This window comes from Urocitellus parryii, chromosome 3, assembly GCF_045843805.1.
Source record: "Urocitellus parryii isolate mUroPar1 chromosome 3, mUroPar1.hap1, whole genome shotgun sequence".
NCBI classification, from domain to species: Eukaryota; Metazoa; Chordata; class Mammalia; order Rodentia; family Sciuridae; genus Urocitellus; species Urocitellus parryii.
Window position 1 is genome coordinate 59,138,322 of NC_135533.1, and position 15,669 is coordinate 59,153,990.

The 15,669-nt window shown below is 32.2% G+C and overlaps 1 protein-coding gene across 1 annotated transcript in view; it reads left to right on the forward strand.

The window, feature by feature from the left end:
• Rsbn1l (round spermatid basic protein 1 like) overlaps positions 1 to 15,669 on the forward strand; it is a 77,263-nt gene that overhangs the window by 27,378 nt on the left and 34,216 nt on the right. The window contains exons 2-3 of the mRNA XM_026384976.2: positions 2,838 to 2,954; positions 11,778 to 12,418. Of these exons, the coding sequence (XP_026240761.2) occupies positions 2,838 to 2,954; positions 11,778 to 12,418 (758 nt within the window). The remainder of the gene's footprint in view (positions 1 to 2,837; positions 2,955 to 11,777; positions 12,419 to 15,669) is intronic.

Here is a 15,669-nt window from a genome sequence, read left to right on the forward strand (position 1 = left end):
CAGTTTTATTTTTTCTGAAAAATATTTATATTTTGTGGTTGTGATAGACTCTACGAATATGAACATATGAATGAATATATGACATTAAAAGTCTAGTTATTTTAATGTATGTGCTTAAAAGTCATGATTGTTGTTATCTGCAGGAGTGTTACTTGAAGAGTAGAAAGAGAACGAAGGGATTCTGTGGTGCTGTTTCACAAGTGTGTTTATTTTTGTGAATATTGAGCTGTAACATGCATACATTTTTACATTTGTATATTATACTTGAATAAATTTTAAAAGGTTTAATAGTTATTGAAATAACACAGATTAATAACCTGGATGATTGGATAGAGAAATGTGGAAGTATTTTAGAGAACTGTTTTCCTCAGTTCTTTTCAATGATATAAATAGCTTATTTTAAAAATGTTTGTTGAGAAATGTTAATTTATATCTGTGCCTGACCTCCAGCCATTTGGACTAATATTTTATTCCTTTATGGCAACCAGTGACAGGAATTCAAGGACTTTAAATCTCTGAAAGTAATAGTAGCAAACTAATCAGAAATGAAAGAATGAAGGAAACAATCAAGTGGAGGAACAGCCTACATAATGGGAGAAAGTATTTATAAACTATACATATGGCAAGGGATTAATATCTAGTATATATAAGGAACTCAGCTAAGTGTCTATCAGTTGATGAATGGATAAAGAAAATGTGATGCATATGCACTGGAATGCTAGTCAGTCATAAGAAAGGATCAAATCCTGTTATTTATGACAACTTGGATGGAAATGAAAGCAGTATGTTATGTGAAATAAGCTGGGTGAAGAAAGACAAATATTGCATGATCTTGTGGAATCTAAAAACACTCGTTTCATACAAATTGAGAGTAGAATATTGGTAATCAGAGACTGGAGGGTGGGAAAAAGTTGGTCAGTGGGGATTAAGTTGGGAGAAATAAATTCTAGTGTTCTATTAAAGGACAGTGGGTAACAATAATGACAATGTAATACTGTATATTTCAGAAAAATCAAGAAAGGATTTTGAATATTTACATCACAGAGGTAGATATTCTTACCTTGATTTGAACATTATATAATGTACATGTTTTGAAACATCACATAGTATACTAATAAATCTGTACAATTTTTATGTGTCAATTAAAAAATGCCAGTATCTCTAGGGGGAAAATACAAGAATAGACTAATCTGTTTAGAATTTAACTTAAAAGTGAACAGACAAGGAGCCTATCTATCTAGCTTATTTACTCTGCATCTCTAACCCTTTTCTTTACATTCACCATTGTCTGTTTGTTGAGTCTACATACCTGTGTTGGTTGATTCACAGGTGTTACCACTTTTAAAAAAAAGTTTTGTCAGTATGATAGGTAAAAATATTGTTGTTGGGCTGGGGATGTGGCTCAAGTGGTAGCGCGATCGCCTTGCATACGTGAGGCACTGGGTTTGATTCTCAGCACCACATAAGTATAAAATAAAGATATTGTGTCCACCTAAAAAAAAAAAAAACTAAAAAATAAATACAAAAAAAATAAAAATATTGTTGTCTTTTATTTTGTATTTTAGTGAAGCTTAAAAGCATTTTTATCAAGGCACATGGATTTAATTTTTTGAGAATTTAGCTATTTAAGTAGTTTAGATGTGGGTTGTTCGTGTGGTTGGTAGGCATTAGTCTTTTGTGGCTATTGAACATTTCATGTGGAGCTAATTCAAATTGGGATGTATCATATGTGTAAACTGATACATACTGGATTTTGAAATTTATGAAGAAAGAATGCAAAATACCTCAATAATTTTTGAATGTCAGTTGCATTTGAAATTATGGTATGCTTAGATATATTAAAATTATTTTTACCATTTTCTTTTTACATTTTTAATGTGGCTACTAGAAATTGTAAATGTACATATGGTGGGTGTTATATTTCTGTTGGACAGTGCTGGTTGAGATAGTAATCTAATCATTAGTGATTAGGACCTAGATTAGTGTAATATTTATAGAAAGGAAAGTAGGGAGTATTTTTTAAGAGATTTTGAATTATGCATGTATCTTACATAAACTCTATTAATAAATAGAGCATATTTTACATTTGTGTGTCTTTCCATCATGGCTTTGTAATCAATAAAAACACTTTTTGAAGGCAAGAACTATGTCACTATTATTTTTACATTCTTCTCTGTGTCTTCTGGTAGGTTCATAGAAAATTGATTTGAACAAACAAGATTAATAGGATATCATATTTTATAAGCTTAAGTTTTAGAATGTTGATCATTGAGTGATTCTTATGCCGTATCTTTTAATATCATAATTTTTCTAGTGATCCCTATCAGTTGTATTCTTGAAAGGTAATAGAATAAATGAACTAACATCTATTCATATAAATGCCAAGCTTTCTGTAGTCATTTGATATCTTTTTTTGTTTAATCCTTATTATAATCCTATGAGGAAAGAATCTACCACCATCTTATGGATTATGAAACTTATGTTGAGTAATTTTTCCAATATTATGTTAACCAAAACAGATAAGCCCAATTTCAGAGCTAGCACTTCTGTACTGTAGCTTTCTGTTCAATTAAAGATAGCCAGTTATTTAAAGTGATTTGAAATTCATGTATTTTGGCTGACATGAAATTAATGGAAATGTAAAATGATAAATTTTGACATTATATATTACATATTCAATAAGAAAGTAAATTGAGAAATAGTTCCCAAAGCCTAATGGGAAGAAAAAGACACATTTTTTTTTTCTAATTTTATTGTGTATTGCAATTCTAGAAATTGAACCATATTTCATGGAGGAAAAAATTAAGTTTTAATAGTTTGTTTATTTTGTCTTTCAGATAAAATCAGAGACAAAATTAAAGAGAGAGACAAAGAAAAAGAGAGAGAAAAAAAGAAGCATAAAGTAATGAGTGAGATCAAGAAAGAGAATGGAGAAGTAAAGATTTTACTGAAAAGTAAGTTTATATTCAGTGAATTTTGTTTCACTATATTGTACATATTGTGATTAGAATAAGGAAATGCTATGTTGTACTGATATTTGATAAGAATGAACATTAATGGAGAGGAAATAAAAAAATATAGGGAGTTCAGATCTGCATGTAACATGTATTTGGTATTTGTTTAGTGAATCATTAAGGTTTCAAGGTTAAACTTCACTAAACTATTAGATTCCTTAAATAATTTTAAAATAAGTTATCTGACCAGTATTTGTATTATTAGTGTTTATCCATATTTAGATAATCTAAAATAAAAGTGTAAAGCAATTTTTAGTCTGATAAGGATGGTGAAAAGAAGTGATCTTACAAATATTTGACTTTAATTACCATATCATAGTCTGGAATTGAGAGGGAAGATAATCAGAAGGGATACTGTGACTGTATGTTTATTTATTACATACTTAAGAATATCTTTTTTGTTTCTTGTTTTCTTTTTTGGTATAATTGCATTCAGGTACTGGTTTTATGTGGGGTAGCTTGGGGAGAATAATTTTAAGGATAGATAGATAGTTGGGTAATATGTCTTTTCATTTAATCTGAACTTTTTCGTAGAGAATTTATGCTGAAATACATGTACAGAGAATCTTAAATTCACACAGATAGCAATAAAGGAAGAATCAGTGGCATTCATTTGTTAGACAGCTAGGAAAGTCATTGGCCTTTATCAAGTTAATAGATCAAGTTGCTGATCAGAACATGTTGACCATGATTAATTTCATTTTGAATTTATGTGTTGGCAAGCCTTTATATCTATATAAGGAAAAAAGCCTACTGCACTTCGTGTACACAAAATAACTGGTTAATTTATAATATTTAAGATAAATATAGTTAGACTTTATTTTCATTTCCTTCTTTGTCATGTTTCCAGATGTTCTTTTTTAATGTTTTTTTTTTAATTGTCAGTGGGCCTTTATTTAATTAATTAATTTATTTATATGCAGTGCTGAGAATCAAACCCAGGGCTTCACACATGCCAGGCAAGTGCTCTATCACTGAGCCACAACCCTGGCCCCCAGATGTTCTTTGATAGTACTTTATGTAAGGTCTGTTTTGTATATGTCAGAATTTTATTTTCTATAATATTCTTTTACTCCTGAAGAAAGATGTCAGACTTAAGTTGATTGCTATTTAGTTAATATTCTTTATCCTTTTGTTCTGTTTCTTTTGCCTCTGTGTGTGTGTGTGTGTGTGTGTGTGTGTGTGTGTGTGTGTTTGTTTTGTGGTGCTGGGGATTGAATTCAGGGACTTGTGCATTTGAGGCAAGCACTCTACCAATTGAGCTATATCCCCAGCCCTGCCATTATGTTTTATCTATGTTACCTAATTAGATTGTAAGTCTTAAAGTCAGGAATTGATTCTAACCAAACTAGTACTATATAGCAACTAATGATTAATTCTTGAAATGTTTTCATAACTTTGTTGGTTTAGTCAATTAGTCATTTTTACAGATATACTCATTTTCTTATCTATTTGAAAGTACAGGGATGTAAATTTCTGTCACTTGAAAGAATCTATGTCTTAGAAATTAAAGGTTCTTATGTTCTTGGTTGAATAGTAGATTTCTAATACACTGTTAATGTGAATATGTGAGTCTAGAGTTTATGTATGCAAATAAAATTAAAAACGGCCAAAAAATGGAGATTTTTGTAGGAACATGCAATATTAACTTTAACTTTGAAATGGATAACACATTTAGGAGGTATTTTGAACTGAATTAAAGTGGAACTAGTGATGTTAAAAAAGAAAGAATGAGAAAGATTTAGAAATAAATTTGTGACTTCTAGAATGACCATGGAAAAATTTAGAGAAATTTACTCTATCTAACGTATGTTTGAGTCAGCTTTTTCGCTGCTGTGAGTAGAGGATCTGTCCAGAACAACTGTAGAGGAGGAAAAGTTTATTTGAGGGCTCACAGATTCAGAGGTCTTAGTCTATAGAAGGCTGGCTGCATTTCTCCTTGAGATAAGGCTGGACATCATGGCAGAGTGTATGGCAGAGGGAAGCAGTTCACGTCATGGTGATCAAGAAGCAGAGAGAGTCCCCACTCGCCAGATACAAATAAATACCCCAAAGTCATGCCTCAATTCCCATCTCCCCCAACCACACCCTACCACTTAAGTTAATCCAATCAGAGATTAATTCACTGATTAGGCCAAGGCTATATCCTCATCATTTCTCCTTCTTGTATTGTCTCACATGTGAGCTGTTGGGGGACACCTCACATCCAAACTGTAACACTGTACAATGGAGGTGAGTAATAATTTAGTTACTTTTTTCTAGGATTGTGAAGATTTATATGAAAGAAACTGTGAGATAAATGCTGAGTATAATGTCTGGCCCCAGATATTCAGTAAGTGAATATGAATCTTATAAGTATATTTAAAAGAAACAACAAAACTAAAACTATGTCCTCTCCTCAATGTGAAGTACATAGATAATTAAATGAATAAAAACATGATTCATTTGGAAAATAGTGACTGTCCTATTGTAAGTACTGAGTAAATGTTAGCTATTGTTATTTTCCAGCAAAAACAATTTGCTCATCTTGTGTGGCCATTTCCCAAGTGAGCCTCTGGTCTGGAAAGGACATTTTTTTGTCTTTGGTATTCTGGAGTAACAACAGAATCAGTTTTATGGGGCAATGTGCTATCATTTTATACCATGTGCCCTATTTCCTTTTTGGTCTCCAGCTTTTGCTCTTTTCTTAAAATGTTCTTCTGGTAACTTTAATGATGCAAGCTGTAACACACACAGGCATTGTTTGATGGTAGTGGTTGAAAATATAAATGATAACTATTTCATATTAATCTCATTTCCTGAAGGTTTTTGTTAAAAATTTTGTTTTATATGAAAGTAAATAAATGCATGTGTATAAAAATATATAATTATATACATGCTAAAATGTTTTCAATGCAAAAATCTTAATAAATCCTTTTTATTGATAAATGGAATTATAGAAATAGCTTAAAAGAACAAATGAATTTGAAAAAAAAGCTTATTTAGCGGGCCCATGTGATGTATAACCATAAGAATGAAATCCTAATTAGAATAAGTTATACTCCATGTAAGTATGTCAAAATACACTCTACTGTCATGAATATCTAAAAAAAAGAAATAAAAAAAATTTAAAAAGAAACTTATGTAGTGGGTCTCATTTTTTATATTGAAGTTTACCAACTGTTGTATTTTAGTATATGTATGTGTTCCAGTCATTTTTATCTGTTTTTTTTCTTTACTTTTTAAAATATTTCTATAGTTGTAGATGGACACAATATCTTTATTTTATTTATTTTTATTTTTTTTTTTTAAAGTAATAGTCTGATGATTTTTTTTTAAATATTTATTTATTTTTAGTTCTTGGCGGACACAACATCTTTGTTGGTATGTGGTGCTGAGGATCGAACCCGGGCCGCACGCATGCCAGGCGAGCGCGCTACCGCTTGAGCCACATGCCCAGCCCCACAATATCTTTATTTTATTTGTTTATTTTTATGTGATTCCCAAGATCGAACTCAGGGCCTTACGCATGCTAGGCAAGCGCTCCACCACTGAGCCACAACCCTGGCCTTTTATCTGGTTTCTTAAGGCTGAATTGTGAGAACATACATATTATGATTATAGCATTTTGGGGAATAAATTTTATTATTGTAGTGTATCAGAGAAGCTCGATGAGGTTCTCTGAGAAGGAAGAATGGGGGTTAAAAAAAGTCAGTGTTCAAGTATAATGGTAGTGTATTCAAGATCATAGGTAGCTGGGGCCTTGGCGCACACCTATATTCCCAGCAGCTTGGGAGGCTGAGACAGGAGAATCATGAGTTCAAAACCAGCCTCAAAAACGGCGAGGTGCTAGCAAGTCAGTGAGACCCTGTCTCTAAATAAAATACAAAATAGGGCTGGGTATATGGCTCAGTGGTTGAGTATCCCTGAGTTCAATCCCTAGTATAAGGGAAAAAAAAAAAAATCACAGGTAGGTTAGCCATGGCAGAAGGAGTGACAGCATTGTAGTGTGAAAAATCGAAGTTATTTTCCAAAGACCAAAGGTTGAAAATTGCTAAGCTAATTACTACTTTGTTTTCTATATACAGTGGAGTTGTATATGTTATTTCCTACATCACATTTGAAATATGATCCAGTTTTCTGGGTAATGTGTATTTTTCACTGTTTTAAATGTAAAACTATGCTAAAGTTGGTAGTAGGAATTAATATTAGTGAATTTTATTTTTAAAGTGATTTTGATCTTTAAAGTAATTTTTCATAACTGTTCATTAAAAATACATGCTGTATTTGTACTGTTTATGTGTCGTTCTTTCTATCTATGTATGAGTTTCATTTTTTCACTGGCTGTGTGTCTGCATTTCTGTTTTTGATTGTTTTGCTTAGTCTGCTCTCTCTTTTCTAGCTGTTTCTGTGGTTCTCTGTGTGTGCATGTATGTTTATGGTACGTTATGAATGTGTGTTTGTGGTTCTCTGTATATTTGTGGTCTACGATGTGCATATGCCTGTGGCTCTGGTGCATGTGTGTGTTTCCATAAACCTTATACTTTTAATCTCATATTTTTTTAGAGTTAAGTTTACTTAGAGAACAGTTTCATTCTTTCTGCTGTAAGTACATACCAGTGACCTTTATTGGGTCTGATTTGTTGTTTTTGTTTGAAGAATTATAGATTTATAATGTGTACTTGAAATACTTTTTAGTACAAGAGAACATTGATATTTAAGGTGATCCTATTTTCTCAAAGTATTTTAGAATTTTCTACATATGTATCTGATGCCTCTCATGTAGAGACAAAAAAATGAGTAAGTATTTGGGGTAAAAATGGGGGTTCATAACCCACTTGAATCTAATGTATGAAATATGATATGTCAAGAGCTTTGTAATGTTTTGAACAACCAATAAAAAATAAATAAATAAATAAAATAAAAGTCTATCAACAACTAAAAAAAAAAAAGAGATTATATAATAGTAAACGATAAAGCCCCAGTTTTGTTTAATGCAAAGAATACCTATGTCCATTGGGGATTCCCCAAACTTACCTGTAGATTCTATTTGCTGGGAGGACTCACAGAACTCAGCATATAACTGTACTCATGGCTATGATTTATTATAGTGAAAGGATACAAAGTAAAATCAGTAAAGAAAAACAGCATATGGGACAATGCCTGCAGGAAACTTATGCAGGTTTCCAAGAGTATGCTCAAAGAAGTCACACAGGATGCATTTAATTCATTGAGCAGTGAATTATAACAACACATGTGAAATGTTGTCTACCAGGAAAGATCATTAAAGAGTCAGTGCCCAGGGTTTTATTGGGAGTTGGTTATAGAGGCACCATCTGCCTAGCATAGACAAAATTCTAGACTTCCAGAAGGAAAACGAGTGTTCAACATACCCCATATTGTTTGTACAAATATTTTAGGGACAGTAAATATTTTAGCTGTTACCAGGAATGGTGAGAATCCTTTAAAAATACAAGTTTCTAAATACCAGCCAAGGGCCAACTTTACAAGCACACAATCTCAGGTATATTCTCTTTTCTTCAAATTCCTCACTGTAATATTTAATTGCAAAGTAATTTGCCATGGAAATTTAACTCCTTTGTGCTTAATGTAAGAATCTTTCACTAGATTCAGGATGAGAGAGAGACAAATGACTGCTAGACTGTAAATTAGGACAGTGGTATCAAGAAAGACCAAAGTAATTAAGGACATACTGGATAATTCTGTCAAATCACACAAAGATCAGGAAGATGATATGAGAAAATGCTGGATTTGCATTTTTTGGTTTTTATTATAGTATTTCTTTCTTAGTTCATCCTCACAGATAAGAAATAGATTAAGTGTTGTTTCTATTTTCTCTTTATTTTTTGCCTATTTTATTTCAAAATAACGTGTTCTAGTGATCAGGTGTTCTCTTTTCTGTTTTTAAATCTGTAGGTGTAAATTTAGTTGATATTAAGTGTTTCTATTTTAATAGGTTTTATTTTGGGAAACTATTTAATTTGTGCAATTTTATATGTATTTTTAGTTGTGGGGTTTAGTAAGCTGTTAATTTTGTCTGTCTCCTTTAAATGTTTTTAAATTCTGCTTTTTGTTTCATTGCTGTCTATTTTCTTGATTTATTTGTATTTTACTTATGTATCAAAACTTTTTATCTTTCATTAGGGTTATTATGATTTGATTTTTTTGTTATTAATTTTGTTAAGATATTAACTGTAAACTGATGTTTTGATAGTTTGTACTTAGACAACAAGGATGAATTTGTTAACATTATTCAAATATATTTCTTAACTGCTTATAGACTTTAGAAATTAACTTTGCATTTTATGATTTCATAAATCTATGAAATAAATAAATGTTGACAGATTTCTATTTTTTCTTTTCACGGTGATACTCATTTCGTTCTTCATTGCATACTTAGGAAGCATCTCTTTGAATTTTTAAAAGTGACCTTTTTTTTTTATTAACACTAAACTTCCCTTTTATGGACTTTTTGTCAACTTGAGATGATTTTTCTTGTCTCCAGGCTTAAGATTTAGTGGAATTTATATGTGGAAGAACTTGATTGAAAGGGAGGCAAGGAAAAAACTGTAAACTTCAAATAATCTTTGGTGAGATAGTTTTTTTAATTCATAGATTTGTCGTGTGTTTATGTGTAGCTCTATATTAGATGGTTTGTGGAATACAATGATGGAAAAGAAATATCAGTACCTTTTTAGTATCACTCTGAATTCATAGAAAAGTCATTGTTTTACTCATACAATGTCCTGAGGAACATGTGTTGTACACATATCCTACAAGTGAAATAAATAACTTCTTATATGTCTTAGGAGTCATTTCACTTCTAACTGAAGAAATGAGGGAAATCAACATGAAGGAAACTATGTAAGAGTTTTCTTTAAAGGATGGATGAGAAAGAATTCAGTGTATGTACTGAGCAAGGCAAAGGTTATTTTAAGGAGAGGAAATGCTTTTGTTAGGATTAGAAAGAAAACCAAGCCTAGATATGTTTTATAAGAGATTGTGAGTAGTGCAGTTTCATGTGAGCATGAAGTTCTTGAGGGCCTCATCTTTGAATTCCAGACTGAAGAGGAAACTACTTCATAGTTTGGCATTGAGACCCCCTGAAAGCAGTTATACCAGGGGACGAACATGATCAAAGCAATATATAGAAAATATAGAAAGATTGATGTGCTGCTGGCATTCAGGATGAGAGACAGTCAGATGACTGCTAGACTGTAAATTAGGACAGTGGTATCAAGAAAGACCAAAGTAATCAAGGACATACTGGATAATTCTGTCAAATCACAAAAAGATCAGGAAGATGATATGAGAAAATGCTGGATTTGCTCTTTGGAAATTTTGGAAAAGCAAGTTTGGGTAGACTAAAGTAGAACCAGAAATAAGCAGAAGTTAAGCAATAAGAATGGTAAGGTAATAAAGGAAAGACACTGGACATAGATGGTTCTTTATGAGAAGTTTGGTGGTCAGAAGAAGAGAGAAATTTACTAAGCAAGGTTTTTTGGAGTTGGTTGGAGAGAGTTACTTATGAAAATAGAATGTCTCACTGAAAAGAGGAAGAAATAAGAGATGTGAAGGTGGAAAAATTTATGTGAAGAGGCAAGTGGGGAGAATTTTATGCATGGCAGCCTATCTGTAAAAACAAAGTTAATAGGGCTGGGGATATATCTCAGTTGGTAGAGTGCTTGCCTCACATGCATAAGGCCCTGGGTTCAATTCCCAGCACCACACACAAAAAAAAAACAAAACAAAGTTAATAGATGGAAATGTCATTTCCCAACTGTTAGCTTAATGTTTTTTTCCCCGTGTTGGGAAACAATATTTTCTTGTAAGGTTGTTTTATTTTTTTTTTGTTTTTCTTCTTATTATACAGAAATGGATATACTGTGATAATGTTAAATGCTTTTTATGTATACTTAGATTCTGTAACTGTGTGAATTACTTTTTTTTCCTTTGAATTTCTGAGCCCAGAGTCCACTTGCTTTTGTTTATAGAAACTCCTTTCTGTGCAGTTTGTAAGGTACCAGTCTTTCTCATTCACCTTTTTATTTATCTCTTTACTAGCACGTGAATGGCCCTTGAGCTTAGGATAGGAGAGATCATTTTGTCATCTCCTTTGTGGCACTTTGTTGGATCTTCACTTGGAACTTTGTAAAATTTGGTAGATTTAAAATAACCCATTTTAGACAAAGAGTGGTTTACTAAAGAGTAAATAAAAAGTTAAGGAATTGCTGTTAAACTTACACTGTTATTTTCCACTTTGTTGATTTATAAATTTCCTTGGCATCTGGATACAATTTTTAAGAGTGGAGATAAAGTAAAATTAGTAATGTATATAACAGGAAATATCTGGATGGTATTATTAGTTTTAGCATTGTTTAACTTTTCGTTTTTGAATTTTGTCCTTAAGATTTGAAGATTATACTTTCTGAAACATTTATTCACTTCATTATTGCAGTAAACACTGATTGAGCATCTGCTGTGTTTCCAAAGGATGGCCCATATCATTAGTTGTAATTTGGTCCTAACCCTTCCTCTGTATAGTGTATGTATGGGTTATGTGTGTAGATGTAGAGAAAGAGAGAATGAGAAAAATCAACTAAATTTTGATTGTCAACACTGTTTAAAATAAGTCCTAAATAGAAAACTAATTCTGAGTAAATTTTCAGATGTAAACTTCTTATTTATTACAAAACAGTTTCTAAAGCATGTTTCTTTAAATAAGTAACATATGGAATTTCAAAAATATTTTTTTCCCTACAGGTGGGAAGGAGAAACAAAAAACAAATGTAGAAGACTTACAAATTAAAAAGGTAAAGAAGAAAAAGAAAAAGAAACACAAAGAGAATGAAAAACGGAAGCGTCCAAAAATGTATAGCAAATCTATTCAGACTATTTGCTCAGGATTGCTATCTGATATTGAAGATCAAGAAGCCAAAGGTATCTTAAATGATAACTTAAAGGATTACATTGGAAAGAATTTGGATACCAAGAATTATGACTCCAAAATTCCAGAGAACAGTGAGTTTCCATTTGTCTCATTAAAAGAGCCACGAGTTCAGAATATCCTCAAAAGATTGGACACTTTGGAGTTCAAACAGCTCATTCATATTGAGCACCAGCCTAATGGAGGTGCATCAGTTATCCATGCTTACAGCAATGAACTCTCCCACTTGTCTCCTATGGAGATGGAAAGGTTTGCAGAAGAGTTTGTGGGTCTAGTGTTCAGTGAAAATGAAAACTCTGCAGCTTTTTATGTAATGGGTATTGTTCATGGGGCAGCTACTTATTTACCTGACTTTTTAGACTACTTTTCATTTAATTTTCCCAATTCACCAGTGAAAATGGAGATATTGGGAAAGAAAGATATAGAGACAACAACTATGTCCAATTTTCATGCTCAGGTAAGAGGTTTTAGTTTTATTTCTTTTTGATAATTTTTAATTTTGGGAGGGGGCCAACTTTTGTTCTTTGTTCTTAATTTTGCTGTAGGTTTGAAATAAAAAGATAAAAATATAATGAAAACTTTTGAGAGTATTAAGAATATTTTCTTGATGTGAAACATTTTAAATTTCAGATTCTACTCATGTGTTTTAAAGATAACTAATGAAATAATTCTATTGTCCTCTTTTTTTTTCTTGCAAGAATTTATCTTGGACTTAGTGAAATGAATTTAATGATGTATTTTCCTAGTCCTTAAAATAGTTTTCCTACCTAAAATTGTCTTTTTCTTTATAATATCTTTCAACTGCTTAGTATTGGATCTATTATTGGGTGCTAAATAAATGTTGGCTATTAAATATATTGTATACAAAGGAACCACTACTTATTGTAATTATGTGAGAAAATTGTGCATGTATTGAACTAATTTCCATTTCCTGCCCTTCTCTATAGTGTATAACATTATTCTAGAAAGCAGAGACAATTGAGTTTATTGGTTCTTGAAAGTGAAAGTGGGCCCATCTAAAAGCCATTGCCATTGTCACCCATCCTCAGATTAGAGCTTGTTTATGCTAGGAGATTGGCCAATTCTTACATTTATTGGTACTGCAGTCCATGGTATATAAAAACAGTAATTGTGGACAACATTCTAGTTTAGAAGAAGAAAAAAATGTAAAGAAAATCTCAGGGGTCTTACTCAGTATTTAGTACTGTCTCTCTCTACTCACAGATAAACTAACAGAGAGAGAAATTATTTCATTCTTTTTCCATTTGTCAGAAGTGCCAGCAGAACAAAATTTCACTCATGGCTCTTTTCCTTATTTTCAGTATATTCTTTTTGTTGGTTGATGTTCAAGATGTAGTCTCCACTTTAAATGATACTTTGGATGTTCAGTCACATCCACACATATCAGGATCCCTACTCCTAATTGTATGCCTGGTGTATATTCTATAGTTACCAAGTAGCCTAGAAAATATAGCAGTATTTAAAATTTTAATGTGTGTATGGGGAAATTATTTACTAGTGTAACATATTTGAGAACTGGAATTTAAGTATTTTTAAATATTAGGCAGGTCATTTTGTAGAATTCCAGAATGTTTTGTAGCTTGTATGAAATTTCACCTGGGTTGGGTGGCAGAATCAGGCCTAGCTTATAGTAATACTTTCTGCCATTTATTAAATCCTGACTGTGCCAATGACTGTTCTAATCATTCTATATGTAATAACTCATTTAATGTTTATTATAGTTTTAGCAATGAAGAAACAAATAAAGTAATTGACAGATAATCTAGCACTAAGTGACTTTGAGCCAGTTGTTTCTTCTCAAAGAATGTGTGAGTGGAGTTGTTAGGAAGGTTGTGGAGGCTAGGGTTGTAGCTCAGTGGTAGAACCTTGCCTAGCATGTATGAGATACTGGGTTCAAATCTCAGCACCACATATAAATAAATAAAATAAAGGTCCATTGACAACTATAAAAAAATTTAAAAATTTTTTTAAAAAGAAAGTTGTGAATCTGATATTTATTCTTATTTAATGTTAGTCTGAAAAATACATTTAGTAGCATTAGAGAAATTCATGATAATGGTAATGAGGATATTTGTAATTAGCACTTTAAAAATGAATGAAAGTACCTGTAATAATGTTACAATATATATTTTGTGTCTTCTCATTTTAATTTTTTAACATATAAGTAGTGAAGCTTGGAATGTTATAAATAACAGTTGAATTTTCAAGACAGTTTTTCGTGTGGTTAAGTTTGAATCAGACCCACAGAGAATCACTACCACCAACAAGACTGCTGTTTATAATGTTAGAAGTTAGGTACTGCAATCATTTACAATGATGTGAATGACCTCTCCAAGATTGTGCAGCGAAGGCCCTGGCTACTAATGGCTTGTGGAACCCAAACCAAGTTCATGCTAAATGTGTATTGTCATAAGCCTACTTTTCAGTTTTCTGTTTGTTTGTTTTTTTTTTGTTGTTGTTGTTTTAATTAAAATCAGGGCAACCAAAATGGTTTGCCCTAAATTCTATGGCAACAAAAAGCTGATAAATTATTCATATCTATGATCTTTACAGCAATAATATTTATCTCTATATTACTTTAGTTGTTTTCACAAATACTCACTTTTGTTCTTAAATACATGGTTTTTTATTTTTATTTGGTATGGGGGATTGAACCCAGGAGTGCTTTACACCTGAGCTGCATCCCCAGCCCTTCTGTTTTTGTGTGTTTTTTTTTGGGGGGGGTGGGCAGGGAAATATGAGGGATTGAACCCAGGGCGTTTAACCACTGAGCCACATCCCCATCCCTTTTTGGAGACATGGTCTTTCTGAGTTGTTTAGGGCCTTGTTAAGTTGCTGAGACTGGCTTTGAACTCATGATTCTCTTCTCAGATCTTGTTTTTTATTTTAATTTTTTTTTTGAGAGAGAATTTTTTTTTTAGTATTTATTTTTTAGTTTTTGGCGGACACAACATCTTTGTTTTGTATGTGGTGCTGAGGATCGAACCCGGGCCGCATACATGCCAGGCGAGTGCGCTACCACTTGAGCCACATCCCCAGCCCTAATTTTTTAATTTTGAGACAGAATTTCACAGAGTTGTTGGGGCTGGCCTCAAACTTAGAATTGTCCCGCTTTAGCCACCTGAGTTGCTAGGATTACAGGTGTGCACCACTATACCTGGCTTTCCTTGAATTCATGTTAATGTGAGATACTTATATAAAATATAAATGTACACACACTCACAACCCTAACAAAGGATGAAGATATTCCTGTTTTTAGTCCTTGGTTTTGGAATTCTTTTTACTTGTGTAATCCTATTTTCCATCTTAATCTGTAATCTTGAAGGTTGCCTGAAAGTATTTGTTAGCTGGGTTATGGATATTTTTATCTCATTATCCAGGTTAAATGAGGTTCTTCTGGGCTCATTCACATGGTGTTGGGTATCACAGAGTGTGATTCCCAGTGTACAGTCTTTCTCTTGAGTTGGATTTATTCAAAGGAAGTCATGGCAGCCAGATTTGTAGAAATTAGTAGGGAAATACACTCCATTTATTTTTTCTTCTCCTTATTCTCCTCTCTATTCCTTCCTTCCTTCTTTTCTCTTTCTCCTTTTTTTAAATTCCTTTTCTTTTTACTTTCTGTACTGAAGCTTGAACTCATGACCTTGCTTTGGACTTGAAATCTATTTTAGTTGTAGTTGGACCCAA